This window comes from Planococcus citri, chromosome 3 (assembly GCF_950023065.1).
Source record: "Planococcus citri chromosome 3, ihPlaCitr1.1, whole genome shotgun sequence".
NCBI lineage: Eukaryota > Metazoa > Arthropoda > Insecta > Hemiptera > Pseudococcidae > Planococcus > Planococcus citri.
The window spans coordinates 13,460,237-13,482,430 of record NC_088679.1 but is presented as its reverse complement, the minus strand read 5'-3'; the positions used below and the strand labels follow the sequence as shown (position 1 = coordinate 13,482,430).

The 22,194-nt window shown below is 33.6% G+C and overlaps 2 protein-coding genes and 2 long non-coding RNA genes across 5 annotated transcripts in view; 3 read left to right on the top strand and 1 right to left on the bottom strand.

The window, feature by feature from the left end:
* The window catches only part of LOC135841105 (max dimerization protein 3-like), an 835,585-nt gene that overhangs the window by 131,117 nt on the left and 682,274 nt on the right, over positions 1–22,194 (bottom strand). The window lies entirely within an intron of this gene.
* Positions 8–10,397, top strand: LOC135839716 (metabotropic glutamate receptor 1-like). Of its 2 annotated transcripts, XM_065355869.1 has the most exons (17): positions 8–534; positions 1,861–1,884; positions 2,018–2,287; positions 2,376–2,484; positions 2,581–2,857; positions 2,994–3,088; positions 6,177–6,328; positions 6,445–6,662; positions 6,746–6,879; positions 6,970–7,055; positions 7,363–7,612; positions 7,711–7,834; positions 7,941–8,341; positions 8,431–8,739; positions 8,838–9,037; positions 9,149–9,341; positions 9,610–10,397. In XM_065355869.1, exons 3-17 carry the CDS (start codon positions 2,043–2,045, stop codon positions 9,667–9,669), a joined length of 2,853 nt encoding a protein of 950 aa, XP_065211941.1. In that variant the 5' UTR covers positions 8–534; positions 1,861–1,884; positions 2,018–2,042; the 3' UTR covers positions 9,670–10,397. The 2 variants fall into 2 exon arrangements, with proteins under 2 accessions (XP_065211941.1, XP_065211940.1); XM_065355868.1 differs by lacking the exon at positions 1,861–1,884.
* Positions 12,103–13,023, top strand: LOC135841646 (uncharacterized). The gene is made up of 3 exons (XR_010557959.1): positions 12,103–12,394; positions 12,557–12,665; positions 12,756–13,023. It is a non-coding gene; the product is annotated as an uncharacterized LOC135841646 (long non-coding RNA).
* Positions 13,448–22,191, top strand: LOC135841858 (uncharacterized). The gene is made up of 4 exons (XR_010558002.1): positions 13,448–13,742; positions 19,928–20,148; positions 21,206–21,342; positions 22,106–22,191. It is a non-coding gene; the product is annotated as an uncharacterized LOC135841858 (long non-coding RNA).

Below are 22,194 nucleotides of genomic sequence, written 5' to 3'. Positions count from 1 at the left end.
AAGTTAAAATTTTGTACTGGTTGGGATTGCGCCCGCAGCTTCCACCATGAATGGAAGATGTGTACCTGTAGGAAGTGGCTGTGCTGTGATGTAGTAGTTTTCCACTACAGGCAGCGCGATCTATTGGAACTGGTTTCCGAGTCACTTCCGAGCTAGGTAGAAGACACCTATAGCTCTTCAGTTATGATTTCGTTGTAGATTAGTTCGCACGTAATTGTATACTCATAGTTAGGGATTCGTTTAATTTCTGTATTAATCGTGTCTAGTGTTTAATTAATGTTGTGTAGCTTGTTAATTAGATAATACACGCCCTTTTGAACACAGTATTGTGCCGCAATTATTGTATTGCTTTTCGCGTTCGTTGTTGAACCTACATAGCTGCCCAGTCAGCCATAACAAGAGTGGTTACCTGACCCTCAATCACCTCGGAGATAGCATAAATTCAGAGTATAGCTTCTCCGAATCTTATGTAGCTGAGTCGTTTCTTATACAGGGGAGTCTAGGGTACACCCCCGACCACTACAATTTTTTGCTGTAGGTATTCCAGGTATCATGTCAGTTTTAGTACCTATGTACCTATTGGTATCTTTTGCATCTTTTTGTTTTCCAATGTCATTATCATTAAATAATATAGAATGTAAATTCACAAAACTCCAATGATCATTCACTGACTATCAGGGATTTCGAAATAAAATCGATTAAATTCAAATACGTAGGTATGTACGTACCTACAAACGCTAGTTTTCTTCGTTCTATACCTATGTACATTCAGCAAAATAACAAGTAAGAATCCTGAAATACCAACCTGCAACAAACGAAATAAAATTCATTGTTAGTTATTTAATGCTATTTAATCAGTAAAATTAAGTGTGCAATTGAACCAAAAACGCTTCAAATTCGATTCCAAAACGCGAGTAGATATGAGTATTACAACAGCATGAATCGCTAAAAAAATATCTACCTCATATGAGGAGGGAGGGGGGGAGTTTGACCAAATTCAGTGAAAATTTTCATTTTGAGAAAAAAGTTACTGAAATTTTTTTTTTAGCTCGGATAAGGGTCTCGAAAGAGGGGGTATTTTTGAAGAAGAAGAAACGTGGTTTTTTCACACCAGCCTCCGTTCCAATCTCAAATCTGGGTTTGAAAAAAAAGCCCAGTTCTAAAAGACAATATCAAATGTCACTTTTAGGATTCTAAAGTACCTACTGAATAGTTGAAAATGTTTTCTTTCCAAATACCTGGGGAAATATTTTGAAACACAACAGTGCCAATTTTTCGGTCATATTGTCAATTTCTAAAAACCAAAAAATCAAATAAAAAAAACAAAAGCAAACCTCCAGGGCTTTAACGATACCTACTTATTAGTATAAAATCCCAAAATGAATGATGAGATCTCTCCTTGAATTATTCGGACTTTCAGCCCATTTTTTAAGATTTTTTTTTTCAAACTGCCTTGACCAATTAAATAGCTCAACGTGTGGTCATAAATAACTATCATCAGCTCAATCGGCGAATTAAATGTGACAGAGATTCGAATAAAGAAAAAATTTAACATCACACATCGTTCTGGCTCAACATTCACAACTTTGGTTTTTATTTCGTTTCAACTTGCATATTATCTAATTCCCCTGTTGAAGAAATTTTTATTAACAACCATATTAGCTAATATATGTAGGTCTCCGGCCACTCAACGCATCAAATTTTGTGAATTAAAAGTAGGTCTAGGTACATTTATACGTATAACAGCAACACGAAAACAGAGTAATTATTTTTTTATTTGTAAGCAGACGAGCACTCTTGTAAATTACGTATTTCTTTTATGTATTTACTCATTCAAAAAGTACTTTTCTCTTTCAACAGTTCGAGTGAACGTATTATAAGTAGGTAGGTATGTTTTAAACATTCATTTTCGATTGGTCTTAGAACCCACCAAAATGTGTGTTTTGACAGTAAAATTCAACATACCTACTTACGAAGTGAGCAATCATAAAATGCATCATTTTTTCATTCTATGCAGCTGGTGCAAATTAGACTAGTCCAACATGAAACCGAATCGCTTTGTGTATTTTGTGATTTTTTTCGTATCATCGGTTTCGCTGAAGAACGTGAATTGTGAGAATGGATTTTCATCAGAAAAAAACGACAAAAGAAAACTAAAAATAGCAGTCATATTACCGCTTTCTAATCCATTAATGTTATCGAAACCATACGAATGTTCAAACATGCTCCTTCCTGATGCATTACAAAATGTGGAAGCTGTATTCTATGCATTGGATTTAATAGAAAGGTATGATTATATTATCAATTAACAATTCCGGCAATAATATGTAATGTACTCAGTACAGATTTAAATATTGCATACCTATTCATTTCAGAGACGATACACTCTCACAAAAATATACTCTGACAATTGATATTCTAGAAAGTTGCTATCTTCCTAGCATAGAAATGGGACATCTTTCAAATTTACTCGAACAACTGCAGGTATCTGTGCCTTCCAAGCATAAGTACATAAGTAGTTACCTATACGTACAATATTGCAGAATTTACTATTTAATTAACAAAATAATAATTCCACAGGTGGAGCCTTCAGATTCAGAAAATGCTACCGTCGGAGTTATTTATGCATTCGATTCGGGAGTACGAGGATTGAATTACGAAACTATTTTTGCATCGGTTGACCTTTTCCCACATATTAGCTATTCAGGACCACCGTCACAATTTGATATGAGTACAATGGCGCCAAGATATAATGATGATTTTCTAGCAATAACTTCTGGTCATATTTTCATAGCGGACGTTATGTTTGAAATTTTGAAACATTTTGAGTGGAAATACATCGCAATATTTACGTCCAGTGAGTATATCAGTTGGTTACTTCAGAAAATATGTGTAGGTACAGGAAAGCTCGTTTTACTACTTTTTTTTTTCTCAAACATACTCTTATTGATTATTTTACCATTACGTATAAGTTTCAATTGTTACATACACAGCTTGGTCTGACAGAAATGTCGAAGTGGGGAACTTTTTCGAGAAACGAGCTAAAAAATTAGCTGAAAGTGACAAAGTTTGCGCAGCCAATGATTTTGTAAGTATACTTTCCTATAATTATTTTTAATGGGAAGGGAAAAACTGGAACCAAACGGGTAGGATTTTCAGGTCCAAACTCCAAAAATTTATCAGAAAGGTAAGTTTTGTATATCAACCCAACCGACCCCAACATGGTGACAATTGTCACAAACTGGTTTCTTCCTGCGATCGCTCCGCAGGAACGTGTGATAGGGTAGTAACGACTCCTGGTACACATTTTTTTATTATTTTGAAATAAAGTATAGGGAACTGCCTACTGGCATTCACTGCTTAACTTAATCTATGTAAACCATCGACTTTTATTAACCTAGACCGCTAATCATACGCGAAAAAAAACAATTGGTTATGTCGCCAACTCTGTGTAATAAACAAATGCAACTGCACATGCGTCAACAACTGATGATGTGTGTGTGTGTGTGTGTATGTGTGTATATTGCTGTTAGTGGTTGAGTTGAGTTTACGGTTGAGTTTACGGTAGGGGTAAACTCAACTCAACTACTAACAGCAATATACACACACACTCACATCATCAGTTGTTGACGCATGTGCAGTTGCGTTTGTTTATTACACAGAGTTGGCGACATAACCAATTGTTTTTTTTCGCGTATGATTAGTGGTCTAGGTTAATAAAAGTCCATGATGTAAACTAGTTAATCTAATATACAGGAGCAATGGAGGGGAGGTTAACCAACGTCTCACTCCATTTGTGGTGATCTTTAATGACGCAATTAGATCGGTAGGTTTATCTCTTTTTAGCCATCTTTGAGATGGTGGTGGTATCCAAGAGCTGGATGGCTTCAACGTTTGGATGCCGATGGCGTCTTTGGATCTGAGCTTTTGCCACATGACTGATAACTTCATCCACATTATGGTAAACTCCAATCTGTATCACTATATGCAATGTTTTATTGCTAACATACCATGGGGTGTTCACCATTCATTTTGGAGCCTCTGGATTATATCTCGGTTGGACTTCTTCACGCATCCCCAGAGCTGCGCGCCATACGTCCATACTGGATGTATAATACTGATGAGTAGATGAGCTTTTTGTTTTCAATGCTCAATTTAGAATTTCTTCCGATTAACTAATAAATGTCTCTAAATGCTTAGGTCAAGTTCCTTTCTTTTCTTTTTTACATGCTTACTCCAGCTTAGCTTCAAGTCCAAGATCATACCTAGGTATTTGACTTTATCTATCTGCTGGACGATCCTACCATTTAAGATGATTGATTGATACTGTTGAACATATATAATGGACAAATATTTCAATGTAAAAAAACGACTGGAGTTGAAGCCAACTTTTTGGATGCAGAATCCAGGAAATCTTCTGCTGATGTGCCAAACATGATGCTTACGGAGCTGGTGGAGAGAGAGACGGTTCAATTGTTCAACCAGTGAACCTTCTCTCTCTCCACCAGGGCGGTAAGCATCATGTTTGGCGCATGAACAGAAGGTTTCCTGGATTCTGCATCCAAAAAGTCGGCTTCATATAGGCCAATTTGAAATATTCGTCCATTATATATGATCAACAGTTGATACTGATATTTGCAATTTGAGAATGTAACCACTGCTGATTTGTTGTCATTGATTTTAATCAGGGTTGTGCAGTAGAATACACCATGTAGAATACATGGACATTCTACGCATAGAATAGCACATGTAGAATAGCCTGGAAAAAATGTAAAATGTGTAGAATGCGTAGAATGGGTAGAATGCGTAGAATATGCGTAGAATAGGTAAATGTGCAGACAATTTTTTTTTCGAAAAACTTTATTTTTTCATTTTTTTCATCATTTATTTTATAATCAGGTTACATAATTAAAAAGAAGAAATTCCAAATTCACATTTCCAATTTAATTTGCTGAACAAAATAGTTGAACTTTCATTTTTCAAATCACATTTTTGATAAATAAACAATATTTTTGGCTTTCAGATGGGTGATTTTGTCGCATTCTACGCATTTTACATCGTATTTTACGCATTCTACACATTCTACGCATATTCTACGCATTTTACACATTCTACATCAAATTTTACGCATTCTACACCAAAATGTAGAATAGGTTATTCTACGCGTAGATACCCAACCCTGATTTTAATCTTCCATCGTTTTGCCCATTTTTCAATTTTGGTTGGCATTGTTTGTAGTTTGTTGACTGCTGAGTTATGATTTTTGTGTATTACCAGCTGAGCTGTGTCATTGGCAAATGTGGCATTGATGATATCTGTATCACAAGGAAACTCGGCCGTGTGAATTACATATAATATCAGACCAGTTTTGCTACCTTGAGGTACTCCAGCCTCAATTTCTTGCTCATATGATGTAGCATCATTGTATTGGACAACCTAGTACACATGCGTGTATGCTGTGCTGTTCATTTGCTGTGTGGAGAAGGTTGCCCACTTTTTTATTTCAAGGGGCAGTATTTTTTTTAAAATTTTGTACAGGCCAGAAGCTCGACATTTTTTGTCCCTTAAATAAAGTAGATTAAAAGGATAGGCAAATTGCTGTGCACAAGCAAGTTGGACATGGACACACAATTGTCAGTGATGAGTCAAAATGATTCCACCTGTTTTTAATTTTTTTTTAAAATAAAGAATCGATAAATGTGGAAATTACAAATTAAAAAAAAATATTTGCCCCTTAAAATAAAAAAGTAGGCAAAATGCTCAACATGAGAAGTTAATGGTGCAACCTCTACACACTCCCTCTGGATATCCCAATTCCATACCATATTTCGTTCTGGAGCAGGAAAATTTATTACTCAATGACATTTTTGTAAGTTGGGGGAGGCGGGTTAATGCCTCAGTGGTATGTAAATTTCCAGAATCCGAAAGTCCTTACAATTTTTTCTTAGTCCTTCCAAGCATTTTTTTTGTCCATTGAGATCCTTATTCAATCACAGCCAATTTAGTAGCTTTATCCATTTCAAACATTTTCCCACCAGTTGAGATACCTCCACAAAGTACGAGCCCAAATTTTGTTCAAAGCTTTACAATCAAATCATTCTGCTGTGATGAAGGACATCAGGACTATGAATTCCAAACTCTATCATTTATCTATACTCAAGAATCTAATTCAATAGGTGTTGGAGAATATGAATGACTGGCTTTTAAAATCAAATACTACACTTGCACCTAAGGTCGATGTAATAATTTGTTATTGCTATTTAAGCGATATCCAAACCTTAAACCGGCAATTAAGAAGACACCATAAAAAATATGTCGTCATCGCAGGGTAAGTAGAAGTGTTCGTTGTGTATTATGTAGTACATTATGAATAATACATAGGTATGTACCTACTTATTTATCGTATTTGTCTCCATGTTTCGCTTACTGAACTAATAAAAAAAGAAATAAAGACGAAGATTGGACAAAAGAAGATGATATAGAATGGACATCGGATTTAGGAGACCTATATTACGTAACACCAATGCCAAAATTCAACGACAAATTTTACCATCATTACATTTCTTCGTCCGGGCAAAATGATACCAAATATGATTATCTAAATAAATTCAGGGAACGGTATCTTCAAAAAGCAGTTTATGGAAATGAAGAACCACCAACAGGTAAATCTTTGCTTTAAAATTAACATATCTGTACCTACTGATTTAGAGATATTTGAGCTTACAGTTAATTTTCATTTCACCAGCCGAAAATATGTACAGAAACTCTTATAAAAATAATTCAAAAACAGCATTCAATATCATCAAATCACTGTATACCATGGCTCATGCTTTCAAAAGAACACTGAATGCAACATCTCAGATTGAGCGACACCATGTTGTGAGTACCTACCTACTTAACTAGTTGCACCTTTATTCTGACGATTTCAATTAAATTCATAAGCAACCGTATTAATTCGATAATTAATAGGTAACCATGCTTCGTCGCGTCAACTTTGAATTATTCAACGAAGAAGTGAGTTTTACACGACGCAGAGGCCTGCCAAAAATAGAAAAGTTAGTACTTTTGATTTCTTCTTTCCATGCGCTTATCTGAAGAGATGAAATTATTCCGATCTGGGGAAAGTGATCTGATCCAACCTGATCAGATAAAACCAGTGTAGACCCAATTATAATCAGATCTGATCCCATCATTCAATGGATCCAAATTAATCTGACCACAATCAATCACTTTCTCTCCTAGAAAAAGAAAACACATTGTGTTATCTTACCAGCGAATTTCCAGCCTACATCTTACTGTACCTACAGTTCCACCAATTTAATGTGTTGAAAAACAGAAAATAATCAGTATTGTTAATTTCAGATTTGACATCCAGAAATTTCAAGCAACATCAAACATATCTGGAAACTTCGTCAAAGTTGGCGAATATGTTTTGGAGGGCGACGAATCAGACGGTACTGAAACGGATTTGAAGACAGGACACGTTATATCGAGATCAGATACAGTAATACGAGTACAAGGTAATTTAACAATAACGGACCCAAATTTCCAGTACGCGAAAGATTATCCGAAACAGACATGCAGTGAACCGTGTCCAGAAGGACACTTCAAAGTAATTTTTTCTACTACATATTAAATGACATAAGTACGTACAAGTACCAAGACTTTTCAAGCAATCGAAAATACATATGTTTTGAAATTCTCTTGTAGAGAAATCAATCAGATCAATGTTGCTGGGAATGTGTTGGATGCGGCGATTTTGAGATATTGAACAACGATGCAACTTCATGTGAAAAATGTCAAGTTGGTTTTATGGCAGATCAGAATAATATTGGTTAGTACAAGTCACTGTGTGGTCTAAGAAAAAAATGATTGGATGTACATATTTAATGAGCCCAAAGAATCATTATACCATACTGCAAAAATCATTTTTTTCACAGCCTGCATATCCGTACGTTTATCTTCTATTCTACCACTGCCACCCAAATGGACTGACGGTCAGAATTTAATATCCATTGGGTTTTCTGCATCTGCCATCATAATGGCGGTGATCGTATTATACGTGTTCATCAAGTATCAAGATACTCCGGCTGTTAAATCGACCACCAGAGAACTATGTTACATAATGTTTTCCGGGATTATCTTGGTTAACATTACTGTCTTAATTTCGTCAGTGACTTTGAGCTTTGAAACAGCAGATGTGAGAGTTTTACCGCCAATAGGCTTCACGATGATATATGCTGCTTTGGTGGTAAAAACTAATCGAATTGCTCGTATATTGGTTACATCCAAACATAAATTTGCCAACATGAATCCGAAATACGCATCACTAAAGGCTCAGGTATTTCACTGATTCAAGTTAGGAATTTAATAGGTAATCTAATATACTCGTAGACTGTGTGTTTATAATCATTTTTTTTAAACATTTAGCTCATCATAACTTCTACACTGATCGGAATAGAAACACTAATATGCTTGTTCTCAGTGAAATTTCAAAATCCAGAATCGGAAATGGAAAATAGCGACTTCATTATAAAAAAATATTACCTAGACAGTGCTTTTTTAATCGAAATATTTGCTTTTGTTGCAATCCTCACACTGCTTTGTACTTATTACGCCATCAAAACGCGAAATCTTCCGGAAAATTTCAACGAAACCAAGTGCATTGGGTTTGCGATGTACACTACTCTGATAACAGAAACAGCTTTCGGCTTGGTATATTTCACTACAGATAAGAAAGTACGTTCGGTATTACTCGTTTGGATAAGATTTAGATACCTAATGAAGTAATTATGTATTATGAAACATAAATCAACCGACTTATAATTTCTTTGCAGATACTGGCAATGAACCTTTGTGCGTCGATAAATTCTCTGGCGATTTTGATATTTTTGTTTTCACCGAAATTGTACATCATTTTATGGAGGCCAGAAAAAAACACCAAAGTTTATTTTTCACCGGTTGCGAGCAATATTCGTAGTTTTATGGGAAATACGTCACGGTCCAATCCACATCGAATGTCTAATCAGTGCCACTCGTAAGTAAACGGACTAAATCGGCCACCAATTAAACCAAAAGAAATTTCATCGAATCATTTGCACTAATGTGTTTGCCTGATATCTACTTACCTATGATAAATTTGAAATAGACTTGAAAATAAAAAACCATCAACGCCAGATGATTCAAAAGAACAAGTACATGATACCATCGCCAAAGCCATCAAACACTTAAACGACATTCTAAACAAAGCATCAGCCACAAGTGAATATTTAATGACACAAAAGGATGATTCAGGAACTCAAAGAACAGATGGTATCTGGGAGAAAGAGTATGCTGAGATGGTAAGTGTATGGTTGATTGATTTAATTTGGGTAACAGTACCTACCTAGCAAAATGGTTTCAAATTCAACAGGTTTTGATTAAAGTTATGAGAGGTAGCATTAATTTAATTTTAGACCCTTCTATAAAATAGGAACCTATGATTGTTTGATATAGCTGAAACACATCAGTTATCTATTGAAGAACACAAAAAATACATAAAACACTCTCGTTTTCAAAAAAAATTTATCAATATCTGTTCTTCTTTTTTTTAAATCTTGTTTTGTGTAGATTGCAGATGTGAAATCATGTTACATGGAACTGAATCGAATGCAGAAAAATGATCCTTAATCAGCAGACGAATAATTTTTACTCTTCAAACTTTAATCAGAAGCTAGCTTTTCAATTATAAGTATTGATAAAATTGTACCACGTCATAATTACTAATAAAAGAGCAAAAAATAAGTGAACCTGTCAAGTGAAGCAGTCAGCGAAGGCGAACCGTATGTCGGAGAACAAAATTTTACAGAGGCCAAAAACTAAATAATTACAAAAAAAACTCTTTTTTTGGGGAGGGGGGATTCGTATATTTGTGATACTACTATTAATCTTGTACCTATTTTAAAATGAATATAATGAGTTGATGTCACAGAAGTGTCATCTTTCTTCCTCAAATTGAGGTTTTCTGAGAAGCTTCTTCAAATAAAAATCATTCAAATGCCATAAATAACACAAAAAATCAATATTCGTGGGAGTCCACGTGAAAAGAAATTTTTTTGTTCTGGATTTTGGTCATATAAGACCTCTTTTTACATGCGATATAGTCCAACATAGTTCCAATTTAAAGTTGACTACCACGTCTATGCTTAATTTTTTTTCGAGTGTTTTTCAATCTAAGAGGTAATTTTATGAGGAAACTCTGCATTATATTTTCCAAGATTCTCGGTTCAAGAAAAAGGCAACAAACAAAAAACGCAGATATTATTTTTTTCGTTTCTTTTTTAAATCTTATGAATTATGAAAAATTTACATTTTGGCAATGGAGCTTCTCAAAAACTTGCACAGTATAATGATGAAGAGAAAAATAAAAACATTAAAAGTGACTTTTTTTTTCTCATTTACATACTTCAGAATATTCTCATAAAAACAAAAAACATACAAAATTTTCAAATCATTTTTTCTTGGTTTTTCAAATTTTTCGTTTCTGAAATTCAAAACTTTTAAAAGTTTACAGAAACATTAACTTTTAACGATTTTTCAATTTGTTTGGAACATTGGAAAGAGGAAATAGGTATAGGACTATTCAAATCACTCATAAAACGAAAACAAAACAAAAAAGTGTCTACCGACTCGACTACCTACTGATGGTTTGACCTCGTTGGCCGTTTCAGCATTATTTTACTCAATACCTACGTATTTTACTCTTTTTGTGATTAATCATGAAATGGTAATCAAATTCACTGAACTGTTCAGAAGGATCTTGATCGTCGTTTTTCACTATTTTACAAGTACGAGTAAGTATAGTTCAAAGTAAATACCTATTTACCTAAATCTTTTCTCCACATATTTTAAAAAAATAGCACGAGTAGGAATTTCACTTTTGGTACATACATTTACCTACTTTTCAAGTTGGATACGTAATTCATTTAATTCTTCAATAAATATAAAAAATTATTAAATTTTCAAAAAATGTATTTAAAAAAAAAAAATATATCGCTGACGAATCCGATTTCACAAAAGTATCTCATCAATTTCGAACTCTATTTTGACAACAGAAAAACGTAACCTCAGTCAGGAGGCTATATAATTTGGTAAATAAAACATTCGAAGCTGGGATAAGCTCTGAAGGCTTATCTAATGAAGACTAAAGTTGTATAGAGAATTTTATTTTACAATTGTCCATTTGTATTTGAGTCGAGATAAGTTTTTTTTCGGAACAGAATTAATTTTTAAAATACTCGTAGGTATCTTTGGAAAAAAGGCTGAGAATTTTGAAGCTAGGAAATGTAATCTTGAATAATTTTTTCCAGCGTATTTTGGTTCTTGAATGATACAAGTTTAAAATTAAAGCGTAATATTTCAGTTTTTAATTACGATTAGTGATAAAACCTACATACATCCCTTGGGCTTAACAATCAACACGTCACATTTATCCAAATTAGTCATGAAAATGTAAATACAACGCATGAAAATTACCTGCCTATTAAAATATTTAATAATTCGCCAGTAGGTAGGTAAGGTACTTTTTACTAACTCTCGGTACACTTCATTATATTATGCAAGTACGAGTTGAATTAATTATTGTTGTGTTCATTTCAAAAAGTGTGTTTTTGTTTTTTGTATTCAACGGTTTACGCAGTAGGTATGTACATCAAATAGGTATTCCTATCATTTTTGATTTCATTTTGAATAATCTCAGTGGGTAAGTAGTTCACCTACATAATATTTTGGTACATATGATAAGGAAATGCTAAATTTCAACATTGAACCTGAACAAAAATAGTCAAATGAGAAGCTGAACTATCACTTCTAATCACCATCACCGCGATGAATAACTCATTCGGAATTTCAGTAACTCGGTATACCGGATGATGTTATTTTGTACTTCGCTGTTTTAAAATTACATCATGCGATTAAGAGAATAAACGAGATAATCCGTCACAAAAATTAGCTAGAATAACTATAAATATAAATCCATTTCAACAGTTATCTAAAGTTATATCTCTGATCGCCTATTGTCAATTTAATTAATTAATTTTGATATAAATTTGTGATCTTCCACCAAAATAAATATTTCAGTGATTTTTGTGTGCAGAATAACTAACATGAAACGCAATCAGATCGCGAATTTGGTGATATTTTTCATAACATCGATTTCACTTAAGAATGTAAATTGCGACGAACAACTCGCGCCGAAACAAATTAGCAAAATAAATCTCAAAATAGCAGTTTTACTACCACTTCTGGAAAAAAAGGCGACATCTCTTTCGAGTCAAACTAAATGTTCGGATATTCTACATCCTGATTCCTTACAAACTGTGACAGCTTTGTATTATGCGTTGGATTTGATAAACAGGTAGACATTGCAGACATTTTCCAAAAAAGTTCCAATTTAAGTAAAATAAGTATAGGTACCTAATTAATTACATTACCTAACTGGTGGCACAACAAAAAATACCCTAATATTCTATGCTCATACGTAAAGCATTTTCATATTTTACCTACCTACTGATTTCAGAGACGAGACACTTTCAAAAAATTTCACCTTGACCATCGATGTCATAGAAAACTGCCACGATTCGGTCTTAGGGATGAGACATCTTTCAAATTTAATCGAACAATTGCAGGTATCGATGCAGCAAAAAAATACCTAACAATAAAAAAAATAAAATAAAAAAAAAAGATTGACGATCTACCTATTAAAATAAATTCCATAGATTGAACCGATAGACGCTGAAAATGCTACGTTTGGAGTTATTTATTCAAATGATTATGCAGAGTTGAACTACGAAACTATTTTCCAATCATTTCCAAATTTCCCACTAATTAGTTGTTCAGGACCTCCGACCGGAATTACCGATTTGAATGGAATTCAACGAAGTTCGAATGGTGGTTTTAATACAGTAACATCCCGTCATGTTTTCATTGTTGACGTGGTATTTGAAATTTTAAAGCACTATAATTGGAAATACATCGCAATATACAGTCCAGGTGAGTAACTAAGTATGTACTCTACAAATAATACTGAACAGGTTCGTATCCACTCAAGGGGAAATGATTGGATCTGCTCGGGGGTCTCAACACTTAATCCAATCTAATCAGATCCATCAAGTATGTTTGACCTAGGTATTCAGATCTCCAATCAGAACAGGTCAGGTCAAAGTAGGTCCATGGAATGTCTAGATTTGATCAAATATGATCCGACCTGATCAGTTCCAATCACATTCCTTTAGGCATAGTGAACGTAATCAGTCAATCGATCTAGTAAGAGTTATTAATTTTTTATGTTGTTATAAACACTTACAGCTTGCGAAAATCACAAAATGGCTGAATTTTTCAAGTCTCGTGCATATGAATTAGCTAGAAGCGACGACGTTTGCATAGGTCATTCCACGAATCCTCTCACGTGCTTGGTAGGATAAATTCACCTTATAAAATTGAGAATAAAGTACTTACACGAGTACATTTAGTTTCCAGTGATCAGTTTTCCAAATACTTATTTGACAAAAGAAAAAACAACTCACTCCTGTCTTTTATTCTTATGATCAGATTTCAAAACTCAGGTATCACAGGATTCCTACAGCGAAGGATAACCCTACGTATGATACAGTCGATGTCGTAATTTGCTATTGCGAAATCACGGATATTACGGAATTGAAAAACCAATTACGAAATCGTACCAAGAAATACGTAATTATAGCAGGGTATGTAAACATATCAACTTTTTTTCTGTATAACAATTCTTACTACTGACAAGCGAGATTTCCCTGTCGACAGAAATATAATAACAGCATGCAAAAATACATTACCTGCCTAAATTTCAGATGTTAGAGTGCATTTTTCGAATTTTTGTGAATTTTTGATGATCAAATTTGCTCCATAAATGTGAAAAAATAGAAATAACTATTGCAATTTCAGAAAAATTAGAAATCTTTTGATTTTTCGGCGATTCAGAAAAATCTATAGCTATAGAAATGTCCTTGCGGGAAGTATATAGTCCGGCATATGACAATAGGAGTAATTGCACCCCCCCCCCCGCCGATCCTCCGGGACAACATTTTTCTTAAAGGAGACATCCTAAGGAACATTTTAATGCAAAGTTGCCAAAAAAAAAGTTGGCCTTACTTACAAAATGGCGGCCATTTTGATTGACAGGTCAGCCGAAATCGCAGATTTTGCGTTTTAACATAGGACTTGCACAAACTTTTTCAAACTTTACAAAGATAGATCGAAAGATCATGCAAAAATTCATCACCTGTCCAAATTTCAAGAGCTGAAGGGCGTTTTCCGATTTTTGGTGAATTTTTGAAAATCGAATTTACGCCAAAAATGAGGGAAAAAATCAAAATTTTATCAAATTGTCCAAGAAAGCTGAAATTTGGAATATACCCTATTTTCGACATGCCAAATCGACTGGAAACGGTTTCAACCCGTTTTGAGCAGTTCTGGAGCTTCCAGCAGACTTTTGAAACTCGAAATTCCCACAAAATTCCATCAAATTGGAGTTGTAAAGCTAAAATTCATTCTAGAAACTAATTTCAATACACTACGAAGTACTGCAGGTGAATTTCAAATCGTTTTGGAGGCTCCAGCGACTTTTTGAAAATTCCTGAAACCTCCATCAGATTTTTGAATCTTTTAAATTTTCACAAAATTTCATCAAATGGAGATGGAAAGCTGAAATTTACTCTACACTCCAATTTTAACACCCTCGGAAGAAGACTTTAGGTGGGTTCAAGTAATTTTAGGGCCACCAGCGACTTTTTTTGAAAATTACTGGAGCCTCTAGCAGATTTTTGGAACTTGAAATTTCCCCAACATTAATTTATCAAATGGAGTTTGCAAGCTGAAATTTACTTCGCAGACTACATGGTGGTTTCAAATGGTTTTGAAGCTACCAGCTACTTTTAGGAAATTTCAATTTTCCAAAAAAATGTCATACAACCTTTCAAAAAGTTGCTGGAGGCTCCAAAAAGACTTGAAATTCACCGGCAGTCAACTTAGTAGCGTATTGAAATTAGTGTGCAGAATGAATTTCGACTCTCCATCATGGTTTGATAACATTTTGGGGAAATTTCAAGTTTCAAAAATCTACTGGAGGCTCCAGTAATTTTCAAAAAAGTCGTTGAAGGCTCTAAAATGACTTGAAATCCACCAGAAGTCGTTTTCAGAGGGTGTTAAAATTGGATTGTAGAGTAAATTTCAGCTTTCCATCTCTATTTGATGAAATTTTGTGAAAATTTAAAGTTTCAAAAATCTGCTGGAGGCTTCAAGAATTTTCAAAAAGTCGCTGAAGGCTCCAAAACAACTTGAAATTTACTTGCAGTACTTCGTAGCGTATTGAAAATAGTTTTTAGAATGAATTTTAGCTTTACAATTCCAATTTGATGGAATTTTGTGGGAATTTCGAGTTTCAAAAATCTGCTGGAGGCTCCAGAACTGCTCAAAACGGGTTGAAACCGTTTCCAATCGATTTGGCATGTCGAAAATAGGGTATATCCCAAATTTCAGCTTTCTTGGACAATTTGGTAAAATTTTGATTTTTTCCCTCATTTTTGGCCTAAATTCGATTTTCAAAAATTCACCAAAAATCGAAAAACGCACTTTAGCACTTGAAATTTGGACAGGTGATAAATTTTTTCATGATCTTTCGATCTACCTTTGTAAAGTTTGAAAAAGTTTGTGCAAGTCCTATGTTAAAACGCAAAATCTGCGATTTCGGCTGACCTGTCAATCAAAATGGCCGCCATTTTGTAAGTATAAGGCCAACTTTTTTTTTTAGAGTAGAAAAAAGAAAGAAAAATTACACATTTTGACTTGATTATAATTGCACGTTAAAAACACATAGCCACAACGTTTCGGCACACGGTGCCTTCATCAGGTGTACACTAAGACTAACTAGGTATATCTAATAAGTGAAAATACGTACGACGAAATAGCAAGCAACGAGATAAATTATTGGTATTGTACTAGAGATTTGTACACATCGAAACCAGCAACGTCCGTTTTTTTATTGATGCAGTTTCGATTATTTAAAATGTACAGTACCTCTGTGGTTTTTCTTTTCTGTAGATTAGAACAACCTTTATGAAGAATTTTTACATTTTCGAAATCGAACTTATGATTATACATTACAGAGTGTTCTGATAGTGCAGTAGTAGTCCTACCATTTCTAACATCTAGATTATGCCTATACATTCTGTCTTTAAGGTGTTGCTTTGTTTCTCCAATATACTCAACGTTACAATTCATACATTTTACTTTATAAACTACGTTGCTTTGACTCAAATTAGGAATCCTATTTTTAGTGTTGGAAAAAATTCGTTTGAATAGGTTATTGGGATTTTTATATGCGAAAGTAATGGTCGAATCCTCTTCCTGACAAAGTTTTTCAATTCGTTTGGAAGTTTTACCAGCATAATTGAGACACTGAAATTTTTTTGGTCCAATATTAGAATTAGAATGATCAGTAGAAGGGTTACTATGGTTATAAAAAAGCTGAATTTGGGATTGTATCATTTTCCAGGGGTAATCATTAGCCAAAGCAACGTCATAAATATGATCGATTTTTTCCTTATGAAAACAAGCATCAGAGAGACCAAGTACCCTATCTATGAGATTTTTCAAAATATTTATTTTTTGCTTTGCTGGTTGGAAAGAATGAAAATTTACTAGCCTACCACTGGCTATTGGTTTTGTATAGTGTTTCGTAAGAAAAGAACCATCACTAGTTATAATTTGCAGATCTAGAAAAGAAATAGTACCATTAACTTCGTTTTCAGTGATAAATTTTATGCTATCGTGAAGGGAATTGGCAAACTGAAAAAGTTCATCGATTTTTGATTTTTTGACATAAAAAAGGCTATCATCAACATATTTTTTTACGAATTTTATATCATCTTTGAATTTTTCAACTATTTTCTTAAATATGTGGTCCATAATTAGGTCACAGGCAATAGGTGAGAAACTATCACCCATGGCAACGCCATGAGATTGTTTGTATAAAGTATCATTAAATATAAAGTAACCATTAAATAAAATAAATTCTATGAGATCTTTGAATAAGTTGAAGTTACCCATGCAAGAAAATCATAGATGAGTAGTACTATAGTACTATTTCAGTACTATTTCTGTAAAACTATTGAGTACTAATTCAGTACTGTAGAACTAAGTAGTACTTAGTATTACTTCAGTACTACTTCTGTATAACTATTCAGTAGTACTTCAGTATTGGGATACCAAGTAATGGGATAGTACTATTCCAGTACTACTTTAGGTAAGACTATTCAGTACTACTTCGGTATTGTGGTATCAAGTAGTACTATAGTACCATTCTAAATACTACTTTAGACAAATTTCTCATTTTATGGTCTATGTTCAAGCTTAAACTTATTTGTTAAAAATAGGTATGTGAGTTTGAATTTCAATTATACCTGCCCAGCACACGTTTTTTCTGAAATTTAAAAAATTAAGTAAGTAGCTAATAAATACAGCAATTATTTCTATATGCTCAAAAAACAGCAAAAAAAAACGCTCATAATAAGTAATTATACAATCTAAAAAAAAAAAAAAAAAAAAAAAAAAACGCATTACATTAATATTATTGTGCTAAGAAACCAAAGACTGCAGAAATAAGTGCTATAAAACTGCTCCATCATGGGTAGGTATCAAAATGTAGGTATGTATTTTCAATGAGCTATCAGAAAACCTAAAAAACGTCGAACATTAATTTATTTTAAAACACAAATGCATCGATCATCGTTTTTAATTTTCATATAGGCTATTAAAAAAAATAAACATTCAGTTTTTTGTATTGACAATTTCAAAATTTTTGTTTTTTCCCATTTTTCAAACTGATTTTTGCTGTTTTTCTCCCACAAAAAAGCTGTAACGACCTGAAAAAACTTCAAAATCAACGTTTTTTTAAAAACTAAAATAAGCATTTGCATTTATTGATTCCAAAAATATGCGAAAAAATGCGCTATAAAGTGTCATAATTTGTCTCAAAATTTCATGAAACTGACAAAACGTAAAGAAAATTACTATCTGCGGTATTTGGTGCAGCAAAAAAATATACGATATCATTAAAACAATTGCCTTACTAATAATGTACTGCAATTTTAAAAAAAAATACTAATAATGTACTGCAATTTAAAAAAAAAGGAAATATTTCAGAATAACAAGGATAATATGCTTATATTGTTCAAAATGTGCTATATCCATTGAAGTCCCCATAGTCTAGTGGTTAAGGCTAGGTAGTTAGGAACGTAGGGTCCCAGGTTCGAATCTCAGGTTAGGTAGGAAATTTTCGTTAATGGAATTGGATGGTATATGAATTAATGATTCGATAGATAAAAAGTAAAACGATTACTGATAACAGAAATTGTGCCAAATGTACTCAATATTTTTAAAAATTAATTTAAAAATGTTAAAATGTAGTACTAGGTACAGTTCTTTTGAGTAGTACTACAGTAATATGTCCTAGTAGTACTGCAGTAATACTTTCTCAGTAGTACTACAATAATACTTCTTAGTAGTACTGCCAGTAAAACTGAATTGCTCAATTTAGTACTACTGAAAGTAGTACTGCTTTTAGTATTACTCTAGTAGTACTATTTTTCTGCATGGGTATTTTTGAAAAAATTCTGTAGAATAGTCCAATTTCCGGTGATGATTTGATAGATGTACTGTAAAGGTATGGATGTATACATTGAAACCACATCGAAAGACACCAGTTGATAGTCAGGGTCAGGTTTTATTTCTTTGATGATTTTTCTGACTTCTATGGAGTTTTTAACGTTGATATCTGACTGTAATTCGGGTATGTTCCTCATTATGGATACCAAAAATTTAGAAAGGTTAGATATCGGAGAATCTATAGTAGAGACGACAGGACGTGCCGGATTGTTTGGTTTGTGCGTTTTTATCAGACCATATAACCGAGGAGCAACTGAATTTTGTCTGGTGAGCGCTGACTTCTCCGATGACGTGATGATATTTTCGTCATAAAGACATTTTATCAAGGCATTACCTTGTTTTTCCAATTTTTTGGTTATATCAGTGGGAAGAATAGAGTATGTACAAATCTCTAGTACAATACCAATAATTTATCTCGTTGCTTGCTATTTCGTCGTACGTATTTTCACTTATTAGATATACCTAGTTAGTCTTAGTGTACACCTGATGAAGGCACCGTGTGCCGAAACGTTGTGGCTATGTGTTTTTAACGTGCAATTATAATCAAGTCAAAATGTGTAATTTTTCTTTCTTTTTTCTACTCTAAAATTTGATACTTGGTTTTTTTCTAAATGATTTTTTTGACTTTAAAACTTTTTTTTTGGCAACTTTGCATTAAAATGTTCCTTAGGATGTCCCCTTTAAGAAAATTGTTGTCCCAGAGGATCGGCGGGGGGGGAGGGGTGCAATTACTCCTATTGTCATATGCCGGACTAATAGCAATGAGCACTCAAAAAGAGGGCATGATTTTTTTCGCTTCCATCGCTACCCAACCTGTTTTGGAGAAAATAGCCTGTTGAAATGTCATGAAAATTCTTTTCCGGCAGTTTTGGACCACAAAGAACAACTTTCGCTGATGAATTTTATATTTGAAGATCTCTGCTGGTTCCGATAAAATATTGATTTTGATTTTGGCTCAACAAAAGAATTGTTAAAAATTCGCCAAAAATCAAAAAAATACCCTTTATCATCTGAAATTTATTTATGGGTTTGCTCCCTCTTTAAGAAAATTCTGGCTACGCCACTGATGTATTTTTGCATAATTTTCCACCTCAGCTTTGTCCAAAGCAAAAAATTATCTTCCTGTTAGAATATCTACCTCCCTTGTGAGCACATTTTACTAACTATGTTTTGTGATATGATTTCAACAAAGAAATTTAGATAAACCTTGGAAAAACGGAACACTAACGTGGATATCAGATATTGGAGAATTGTATTACGTTACGCCGAAGCAGCATCAGTATAATGAAAATCTATATAATTTCTACGAATCGGTGGAAAATGATACGAAACAAGCTTATTTTAAAGAATTCAGAGAACGATATCTCAAGAGAAAATTCCATTCTGAGAATACAACAGAAAAAACATCAATTGGTAAAACATTAAGAAAAAGGTCGGAAAATTCTGACTGAATTCGGCAGAGACCTTCATTATGAGTTGACAGTTGCCCACACAAAATTTTAGCTTCGGAAGTGTCACTGGAGGGAAAATAAAAGCCCTCAAAGAGGGTGAATTTTCGAAAAAAAATCGTAGTTTTTTCGCTCTTGTTCTTACCCAATCTGTTTTGGGAAAAATGGATCAGTCTTAAATCGAAGTATTTGAGGTTCTGCGTCGATCTTTGTCATTGCCGTCAAAATCCGAACCACTTTCAGGATTTTAAAGAGGGGTTGAAAATTTACAGATCACGTACTTTTGGATAAATTCGACTTTTGAAAATTTTTTCTGCGTCAATTTTTTTGAATCAGTTTAGCTGAAATATTGAAAAATATCATTCCTGGAACTAGGGAGATATCTTGGAACACATGAGAGCCAACTTTTTGGTCATTACTGCCAATTCCAAAAAATCCAGAAAAATACGTAGCCAAAAAACTTACAAACTTCTTTCAATTTTTTGACATTATCAAGACTTTCCAAAATATTTCCTCAGGCTCAGGAATGACATCTTTCAATATTTTGACATGATTAATGCATAATATTTTTGCAAAGAAAACATTTTCAAAACACGAATTTATCCTCAAATAAGTGATTTGCAAATTTTCAACCACTCAGTAAAACCCTAAAAAAAAGTTCTTGGATTTCGACGAGAATAGCATAGATCAATGCAAAATCTCAAAAACTTTCATTTGGGACTGGGCAATTTTTTCCAAAACAGGTTGTGTAGCCAGGAGCGAAAAAACCACGATTTTTTCGAAAATACTCTCCCTTTGCTGGCCCAAATCTCCCCTTCAGGAGCATCATCTGGGCTAAAATTTTTTGTGGATAAATTTCAACTCAAAATAAAGTTTTCTACATAATTTTGTTTTAATCCTCCAACTTTTTCTTGAGGCGATCTACCCTATACAACATACATACCTACATATACCTACCATTAATTTGTTATTATGAATCATTTAGTGATCTATACAAAAATGATGATTTTAATTTTCAAAAGGTTCAGATACGTTCAGAGATAGTTACAATAATAATTCAAATGCAGCTGTTAATATTATCAAATCACTTTACACAATGGCTCATGCTATAAAAAACATTTTCGTTGAAAAATACGGCCAGCTTTCTCGTTATTATGCAGTGAGTATACTCGTACATTCGTACAACATTAAGCAGTGCAGATCACGAAAAAAAAAAAAAAAGGTTGGAGAATCTTGACGATCAGAATTCAATTAAAGACATTCATTTTGTGTTAAAAGTCACTCGCAAAAAAATTTTGGCTCCGGAGGTGCCCCTAAAGGAGAAATTTGTGCTCCCAAAGAAGAAACATTTTCGAAAAAATCGTGTTTTTTTGCTCCTGTCGCTATACAACCTGTTTTTGAGGAAATGGCATAGTCTCAAATGAAACTATTGAGATTCTGCGTCCATCTATGCTATTATTATAAAAATCCAAAACCACTTTTAGGGTTCTAATGAGCGGTTTGAAATTTTCAAAACACGAATTTACCCAAAAAAGCCATTTGCAAATTTTCAACCGTTCAGTAGAACCCTAAACGAGGTCTTGAATTTTTATGACAATGACGTAAGTTGACGCAGAATCTCAAACAAGTACGATCTTTTGGGATTGAGCCATTTTTCCTACAACATGTTGCACATGTAACAAGAGAGAAAAAAAGCACGATTTTATTCGAAAAATTCACACTTTTTGAGAACCCATTTCTCTGTTCCAGAGGCACCTCTGGAGCTGAAAATTTTCCTGTGTGATTTACAAGTCGAAACGAAGATCTCCACTAAATTTCGTTAAAATCATTCAACATTTTCTTTTTTTTTCATGACCCACCTAAATATCTAATAATGTACTTTGAATAAACATGATAAAAATACCTGCCTAATATTTCAACAGAGAGGACACCTCCGCGATGTCAATTTCAAATTATTCGATGAAGAAGTGAGCTATACCAAATACAGAGGTCTGCCAAAACTAGAAAAGTT